This window comes from Amblyomma americanum, chromosome 1, assembly GCF_052857255.1.
Source record: "Amblyomma americanum isolate KBUSLIRL-KWMA chromosome 1, ASM5285725v1, whole genome shotgun sequence".
NCBI lineage: Eukaryota > Metazoa > Arthropoda > Arachnida > Ixodida > Ixodidae > Amblyomma > Amblyomma americanum.
In genome coordinates, this window is record NC_135497.1 from 368,969,038 (window position 1) to 368,978,415 (window position 9,378).

Genomic DNA, 9,378 nt, shown 5'->3' on the forward strand with positions numbered 1-9,378 from the left:
GAATAGGTAGAACACAAATAGATGGTTCAGAACTCCAGGAATTCATCCGCATTGGTTCTGAACTCATACTGCTCACATGGAATCAATGCCTTCTCTTACCATATCAAACAAGGCAGTATGTGGCAGCATGCAATGGAGTAGACACTTCTTCTGAACAGCTATTCGAAAGGAATGCAGACATTTCTGGCTTCTTCGCCAAGAAAAGGCCTTCCACGGTGAGCAAGGAGAGCAATTCTCACAGATACCGCCCTAAGGGTTGCTACCATCCTTATTAAAAAAAAATTACACCAAACGGCCAGTTATCCTTTTGCGTGTCTGCCGTAACGAAGGCATACGCCCTCACCCTTCTTCTCAGCAGGCCCTAGTTTGGTCAAGCTGTTGGCTTCTCACAAGTTTTTGGGCTTTGTTCTTCAATGTTTGGCACTTGACCTTCTTTTGCAGCTTGTAGAATTTCTTTGCAATGGCTTCATTTGTTTTTGCAGAAAGTAGCTGAAATTAGTGTGCAACACGCCCAGCAAAGGTGCTTCAAAGACAGTCCCGTGTAAGACGAAGCACAGAGACAAATTCACAGTATGCGACACTGACTTAGTGTACAAGATCCCTCTGTCATGAGGAGTGTCATATGTTGGGAAATAAGGTCGGTGTGTCAACATACATCTAATGGAACACGTCGGCAACATAGACAGGACATGGCAGCATGGTAGCAAGACACTTGTCAAACTATGGGTGCATTCCACAATTTCGAGAATGCAAAATTCTGGATATATAATCGACAGCTCATGTGCGAGATATACCAGACGTACATCATACATAAGAATTGTTCAACTTATGTAAGCACATCGTCAGTAATATTAACGAAAAAAAATGGACTATCTGGATAAATAATCACAACAAATGTGACAAAATGATGATTTCATGACTTTCCTCCTCTGTATTTTGGATGCTTCCAGTACTTATTTTGAGCAAAGCAGAAAATTCCTCAGTTGTTAGTCAGCGTTGTATCTGTGTCTTGCCTGTGTCCTGTTACCCAGCTTGCTGTTTTCCCACGACTAAAATACTGTCACACATTCTTAAGAGATGAAGTCTAGATCTGGAAGATGACCACAAGGGGTTCCAAGCAGCTGTTTGCTTTCTGCACCCACTCTTGAAGAAATACATACACATAAATGTGTGCATTTGGAGATCCCACAATGCTAGCTATGGCATCACAATGTTCACAACAAGTCGGGCAATTTTTTACTCTGAGAGTTCTGGTTTCCTTTCTTTAAGGCATACATGCACCACTAGTGAACGAAAGTACAAGCTAGATAAATAGAATAAAACATATTGCAAACATTGCTACTCTAAAATGGTGTTAACAAATGGCCACATTCACCCTTAGGACAGACCTGCATTTCTTTTGCCGTTACTTATGAAACATGAAAATACCAAGCAGCCAGATGAATGAATAAAATTTTCTCGAAAATTTAGCAAAGGTACATACAGTCATTCCACTCCACTGGTCCAGTTGAGTATACTGCTCAGGAGCAGCAGTATCTTTATGGGGCGAAAGCCTGCACCAAAAATCAGTTACAAAGCAATAGAAATTTGCACACAAGAGGCAAAGTAAATGGCATGATATGGAACCATCACAACTCTGCAAGAACAAAAATTGCATTCTTCCTACACTCCAAATTAATCGAGCTACAAAAATATCATGAAAGCTCCTTCAAACAGCACACAGTTGGCATTTAAATGTCATTGGGTCATTCCACGCCAACTGATCTAGACTTAGTACTCAACCATCTTCGATTTCTTTAAGAAAATAATTCCTTATTGCATTGCTATGACAAACATTAGCCGAGCTTCTTTTTGGCAGAGTAAATTTTTTTTGTCCTGGCCATCTCACTTTTCGAAGTGGTAGCCAAACCAAGCCTTGCAAAAAATTTGTAAGAAAAACATTTTTACGCATGACTGAAACTTCTTTTATATAAGTAAAAAGTATTGCGCTTCCATATGCAGTAAATTGAACTTATTTTGTTTTAAACAAAAGATGGAAGAAGGCACAAAATATGAAAATTTGATATCGTATATCAAATTTTATGTTCTCACAGCAGTTATTCCAACTATTTTTCTAAGCTGTCCAGAAGGCCAAAAAGGTGATAAAAATGTTTCAGAGAGCAAAAAGCATAAAGCATATCCGCAGAAGAATTCTAAAGTTAAGAAAATTTGCTTTTTGAGAAATTCAGCAGTCTATTCCATAATAAGGTAATCTTAACTAAATGATAAAAAATAGGAAGTTGCACAATGCCATTTAATGGCATTTATTTCTAGAAGTTTAATCGGAGCATTTTTAAGTGAGAAAACAATTCTGCAAGTTTAGTCCCTCCGTTCAACATCTGACATTTCTCCGTGCCTTCTCCTCACTGCAGCACATTTTGCAGCTGGCTGCAAATATACACAAACCAGCACTCCACTGCTCGAATACAGTGGTGTGCTGGGCTTCAATGCCGCCAGGTTTGGCAATACAGAAACCTGCTGAAGAGTACATTTACAAAAGTACAAATTTCTACCACCTGGGGCTCTGTCACATGCACTGACATTGCACAGTACATGGCCCTATAAAATTTCGGCTCCATCGAAATTCGACCGCCGTGGCCGGGATCAAACCCGCGTCTTTCGGACCAGCAGCTAGCCGAGCGCCATAACCAGTCAGCCACCGCGGCGGCTGATAAAGCATTACTGACTTGTGATCGCGAGGAAATGAAAATTTAATAGACGAAATATTAAAAGCGGATGTGCTTACTAGGTGATCGCAGCAGTGCCCTGTTGGTGAGTGTATCCACCTCGTATTGGGAGGGGGGGTTCTGAGCTCGTAGGTGGGAGATGCATTTTGGCCCGTGGGTGCCCGGAGGTTGGTGCCGGCGACACCAAATTTTGGAAAAACGAGGTATGATTAGCTAACAATTTATATCGGGTGCTTCAGCGAAAAATTTCCAAAATTCCAACAAATAGAGAATTCGAAATCTAGTCTTTTCAGAAACAAACTGCCAGTGTGCTGGAAGCCTGTTACTATAAAAGTAATCATAATTAAGTTGATATTTAACTAATATTCCTAATTAATTTTATGACAGTTTAATGGTTCCTGCCAGTTGGGAGTTCAAAGCCATGGAGAAGACAAGGCCATATCAGTTTTTGAAAGAAAGAAAAAGCCGTTCTCGATGTCTCTGCAGCGCCAGAAAATCCGGCGCCATTATCCGCACAAAACCGAAACTGAGCACGCGTGCGGGGGGCGGTTAGCTAGTGCAACGGCGGCGTCCGCTGATGATAGCTGCAGTGATTAAGGCGCCTAATAGACCCCTTGCAAAAATACGTCACCTGCCGGTGAATTTCGGTTCCGGTTTCGCTTCGAAAAGCACGCTGGGAAGACATTCGCCATCTTAGGGGAAGCCGCCTCTCCTCCGCAAGCTGACTACTGCTGTGATTCTCTGTAGCCTGACTGCCTTTGTTTCGTTGGCGTGGTCACGCACCACTTGCTAAGCTGCGATTTTGCTGCTGTAGTGCTGAGCCACCGTTTGTACAGAGGCATTGTTTGAACGGAAATGAGTGATATCGTGTATCCGGTGCGTTTATGGGAGAGCGACTTGACCAAGTTGCCGCCGCTTCGGAGGGCACACATCGATGCATACTGTCGCGGTTGACAGCGACCACGAAATGTCAGCGGAAAGCATACAAGCTCGTCACCGAAAGCTACGTCGTCACTTCATCTGTGTTAGCGAATTATTCCTGCGCAACGTAAGTAGCCATACTTCGTTTGGGCGCTTAAATGTTAAACCGAACTGATTAAGCGCAAGCGGAGTGACGGAGAAAGGTGCCCGATGTGATGTGCTCGCTTTGTTTTACGCTGCCGGGTTGACGTGTAGGTCTGCCCCATTAAACTGATTTGCCTATTTTTATTTGTACGCGCTGCTTCGAAAGATCAAATTAAATACACGTGCAATAAAGAACGCACGTTAGAATCTTGTGTTGACGTCTCGTGTTGCTCGTATTCGTGCTATCCTGTTTTGTGCATGTGTTCGCGTTGCGCACAGTGGCTTCGCAGTATTCCTTTCACTACGTAGATAAGACCTACTACTGCAGAGCGTTGCAACACCCAGATATTTATTCATTATAAAGTAAGACGGCGGTACTATTTCAGGTTTGCATACATTGCAGTACACGGGATAAAGCAACCCGACAAGATGAGGGCGAAGTGACAGTGTTACGAAGCGCAGTGTCGCTTCGTTTTCATCCTGCTATGCTGTTCTCTCCCCTTAAAGACCCTTGGGGACGAGACTGCAGTGGTCATGCAACAAATGCTGATGCCAGTACTTTTGTCTTTATTTCAGCGACAATATGGTATTTGTGAAGGCCAACTGCCACAGAAGCCAGAGGAAGACGAAGCCACCATATGCAGTTTCAGTGGCCTTGTCTCTGCAAGGTGACGTGCTTGGCGGACAATGTGAATGTGCTGCTGGAAAGTATGTGTGTAACCACTTACAAGCAGTGCTAAGGATTGTCGCGCTGCTTCAGGAAAAAGGATTCTCTGAGGCACCAGCTCATATGTCATCCACTGACTTGCCTCAGCGGTGGCGAGTCCCAAGAACAAATTCATTACGAGGAACCAGTGTCCAAAAAATTGACCGGCGAAAAGTTGCAGAAGGCGGGCAAGCTGTTCCCCGCAGCTCAAAGGTATACAGCGGTCATGCTGCAAATGAGCCACTGGAGCAGCAAGAAGATTGCATAAAAGCATTTGCTAATGCCTTGAACACATCGAGTGGAATGCAACATTTTGCTAGTTTGCTTCAAGCTGCCGACTGCAGTGAAGTGGTCGAAACCAGATATGGCAAGCGGATAAAAGGTTGTCTGCTGAGCTACCAACAGTCGCTTGTGCCGCATGGGTTTTCTGTGCTTATGTCAGACAACCTAAGAAGCAGGCAGCCACAGCTGTGGGAGACAGCTGAACCCTTTGTGTGCTTCGGTGGCCTGACACCTTGGCAGGTTTCTTACCCATTGGATGGAGCTACTGCGGCAGTGCTTAAGGTATTTGCATCACTCGTATGTTTAGTTCATTTCAGTAAAGACTTTGTCTGTTACAAGCCGCGAACTGTTTGACATGTGGCCTCTAATGTTGTTTGTGGCACACAGTATCTGTGCAACACATGCTAAGTCATTGTTTTTATACACCTTTTAGGGGATAGTTGTTACACCTGCTGAAGCGCAACAACTGGAGAGGGCTTCCAGAAAACAAAGGAACAGCACAGCTTGGTTTCACGCCCACAGACATCGATTGACGGCGTCCCACTTTGGCGTAGTCATGAGCCGCAAAAAATGGACGGAGAAAGGGCTAGCAAACCTAACAGCTATGAAGGACCTTTCCCGTGTGAGGGCTATCAGGTATGTGTATTTGCTACTGACACAGATACATCTCCGAAAAAAAAAACACATTCCTAACGTTACCCCCCTCCCTTTTTTTTCAGATATGGAATTGCGAATGAAAGTGATGCAATCCTGCGATATAAGGACACCATGATCGCTGCAGGCCATCCTGTTGAAATAATTAACTGTGGAATCTTTGTGAACCCCACAAAACCATGCCTGGGTGTATCACCAGATGCAATTGCCTTTGACCCCTGTGAGCCCTTCCCGTGGGGTACCGTGGAAGTGAAGTGCCCCTATTCTCTGAAGGATGCTACAAAAGAAGACCTTCTGTCTCAAGACTTTTTCGTCGAGTTTGACGAGAACTGCCTGCCAACACTCAAGAAGGACCATGAACACTATATGCAGGTGCTCGGCTAGATGGGCGTTACCCAGACACAGTGGGCAGACTTCGTAGTGTTCGGGCCGCACTTCCTCATTGTCCAGAGGTTGCGTTTCTGTGAAGAAGAATGGAGCAACATGGAAGCCGTATTGAACAGCTTTTATTTCAACACACTGTTGCCTTTTATGGTGAAGCAGCTCAAGGACGATGAAATGTAAGGCTTGATTAAGCAGACCACACAAGTTGAAAAATGTTTCTATTCGGATTCTAGAATTAAAGGGCTTTGCATGTTGCTGAGCACTGCACAGACTGACCATATCTGGTTAATAAGCGGGCCAAGGGACAGTGGTATGAGGCGGTCAAAGATGTGATAGCACTTGATGCGTTGTATTCGTCGCTCTACATGGATTCGACAAGATTCGATATCTTGCGTTTCCTGCACGTCCTTTTTTTTCGAACTGGTCCTGTCTGAGAAATGGTGGCATGTTAAGGCCAACTTTTTTTTCTTCAAGCAGGTCCCTGATTTTGAAACCCTTGTCAGCCATGACAGTGTCTCCAGAAGAAAATGTCTGGTTTAGAAATCCACTTCGAATCACAATTTCTCTGTCGGAGTGACCCCATTAAAAGTTCTGAAGCGAAAGTCAGCAGACCATCTGGTGATACACCAACAAGTGCCTTGAAAGTGTTGGCTGATTTATAATTTGAATATGTACCTGACTGCATTACAAGAGAGCTAGGTACCTCGCACCTAATCTCTGTGGCATCAATAATCACTGTTGTGGAGGGGTAGAGCTCTCGGAACACAGCAGGCATATTGCGGTTGATCACACTTCTGGGCGCCCACAAAGGTAGTTTCCCTAGCTGGACATACATAAAGCTCACCCAACTAGAGAATATCCTCGACACCGTACTAGGCGAGATACCAAAAATGTGGCCAAGGTGCGGGTGAAAGAATCCTGTTCTGAGCTTAACCAGTGTCAGAAATAGCTCTTCCTCTTGTGAAAGCTTGCGAGGTCGACCTCTGGCATCATCATTGGGCAGGCAATGTTTCTTGCTATACACATTACATGCATTTTCGCCTGGTTTTAACAGCAGCAGCAGCTTCTGGAAATCCTGGTAGTTGAGCAGCCCTGTGTAAAACTGCATGCTGCTATCATCATTCTTGAATTTGTCTAGTGAGAACACCCTCTGTTGCTGTTTTTCATTTACAGCTTGTGCTTCTTGCAGCTGCTGAGTGGTCACTGCAAGCTGTTGCTGGAGATTTCCATTATGTGCTGCAAGCTCGGCATTCTTCTGTTTTTCTACTTCAAGGTCATCTTTTAACTTCTGTACAGAACTTCTCAGATTTGTTACATAAGTATAGAGGCCTTTAAGTTACTCATATTTGGCCTGAAGCTCTGCCTTCACGTTAGTGCACACAGAACAATCTTGAAGCTCAAATTGCTTCTCAGTAGGAGAGTCTGGTTGGTCTGCCAAGTCTGCGGGCTGGTAGTCGCAAACTGCAATGTTGGGGCTTGCAGGAGGCTCGTCATCTTAAATGAATGAATGAATGAAAAACTTTATTGTATAAGGGTTATTTCTCGCAGCGTAGGTGGAGCCCTCAGTCCAGGGCCCCAGCGGCCTTTGCAGTCTTGCGAGCCCTGTCGACCAGCTTGAGCTGCTCTTCAGGCTTCGAGCTGGACAGCGCAGCCTCCCACTGCTCCGGTGTAGGTGTGTTGTTTATCGGCGCTGCCTGCATTTTCTGACAGGCCCATGTAACGTGGTAAAGCGTTGCGTGTTCACCGCATAGCGGGCATTTGTTTTCATAAGTGGATGGATAGATTTTGCTGAGTAAACTCAGATTGGGGTATGTATTAGTCTGTAGTTGTCTCCAGGCAACCGACTGCTGTTTACTAAGGTCTTTGTGGGGAGGCGGGTAGGTCCTCCGGAGGGCTCGTTGGTGTTCTAAGATGGCTCCATACCGTCTAGTGACTGCGTCCAGTTCCCCTTCGGTGCGCGCCTCCCGGTTGGCGTATGCTCGGGCATTGGCGTCCGCACATTGGTTCCCTTTGACAGCCTCATGGCCTGGTGTCCACGTGATGAAGCATCTCGTAAAAGTGATTGTCCTCGCCTTGAGTATGTGAATGGCTGCAGTGGATATGCGTCCACTGCAGTATCTTCTGCACGCCTCTTGCGAGTCTGTAATGATGTGTGCATGGGGCTCGTCACTCTGCTGGGTGATGGCGAGTGCAATTGCTGCTTCCTCAGCCTCGAGTATGTTGTTGGTTTTTATCGAAGCGCAGTTGATTTCCCTGAGCTGGTGATCCACCACGCTGGCTACCGAGCCATATCGGTGTCTGTATGTTGTTGCGTCAACATATAATACATCTTTTGCCCCGGCGAAGCTTCTTTCATGGAATTCAGATCTTGCCTTCTCGCCTTATATATATCTGGATGCATGTTTTTTGGAATCGGACTGATCTCAATGATCCTCCTGATTTCGTCATCTTGAGTGCTGCATTGGTGAGATGTTTCTCCAGACCCTGCTGTGCTTGTGTTGGTTGTTGGAGTCCTGTTGATGCAGTGTGTTAGTCTGCTTCGGTGGTCGACGTTTGGTCACCGGTTTAGAAAATGGGAACTGTGACGGAACAGCATTTTCTTTGAGGAAACGTCTTCCACTTGCTACATTGCTGACGAAGTCATCTAGCTTGAAATGTTTGCTGCATACTTTAGTTGATTGGTCAATTACAAAATTAGGACCTGGGTCTCTCTTTATAGCAATAATCCACTTCTTGAGCTGTAGACTGTCTCTGGGAAACTTGTGATAAGACACCTGCAAAAGATGTAATTGGCATTGACAGCATGATGACTGTTTTTTTCCTACTTTCTAGTCTGTTATCCTAAATGTAAAAATGGTTACTCTACTGAATGAGTTGATCAACGTCACAAATAAAATTTTACATAAACTCACTCCCTGTGTTTTTTTTAGTCAGTGAGTACTTCAATAAAAAGGTGGTTTTCTGTGTTATATTCTCCAGTGCTTTGGTTTTAAAAAGGTTCGCTGTGTTACAAGCGAACCAAATGAAATTGCTCGCGCGAGCACATGTGTCATAGCGGTGTTTTGGTCAAAGCATACTGCTGCAGATGGCGAGGTGGCCTGTATTATACTTCGTCTGGCGACCGAATTTATAAGCGAGAACGACGCAAACAAGCGTGTTGTGTGATGCTAGTGAGAAACTGTATTCTAAGCTTTGGTCTAAATGTATCACCAACAGGGAATCTCTTGCTTCTCTCATGCAGCTCCGGGGCACTAAATCATAGGCAATACGAAAGCTCACATCCTACCATAGCGCATACTCGTGCAGCCAACGAATGCAAAGTGCACGAGTAGGTGTGCGCACGCAGCTTAGATTCGACCGCCTCCATCAACAACGTCGTTCACTCGGCTGCACAAGCGAACGACGCATTTCGTCAGCGCATTTTACACAAAATCGCATCTATCAATCTGGGAGGCTGTCGGTATTCACCACATCGTTTCTTTCTAAAAGATAACGTTCCTGCATAGTCGGGTTATCGTGTGCTGCGGCGCCTTCGCGGAGCAGGCGCAGTAGACGGAGCAT

At 45.1% G+C, this 9,378-nt stretch overlaps 1 protein-coding gene and 1 pseudogene across 1 annotated transcript; one reads left to right on the forward strand and one right to left on the reverse strand.

The window, feature by feature from the left end:
* The first annotated feature begins 5,222 nt into the window (after positions 1 to 5,222).
* Positions 5,223 to 5,817, forward strand: LOC144101078 (uncharacterized). Its single transcript, XM_077634087.1, has 2 exons — positions 5,223 to 5,415; positions 5,499 to 5,817. Exons 1-2 carry the CDS (start codon positions 5,336 to 5,338, stop codon positions 5,815 to 5,817), a joined length of 399 nt encoding a protein of 132 aa, XP_077490213.1. The 5' UTR covers positions 5,223 to 5,335.
* A 218-nt stretch (positions 5,818 to 6,035) lies between these two features.
* LOC144101067 (uncharacterized) lies at positions 6,036 to 8,768 on the reverse strand (annotated as a pseudogene).
* Between the last annotated feature and the right edge of the window lie 610 nt (positions 8,769 to 9,378).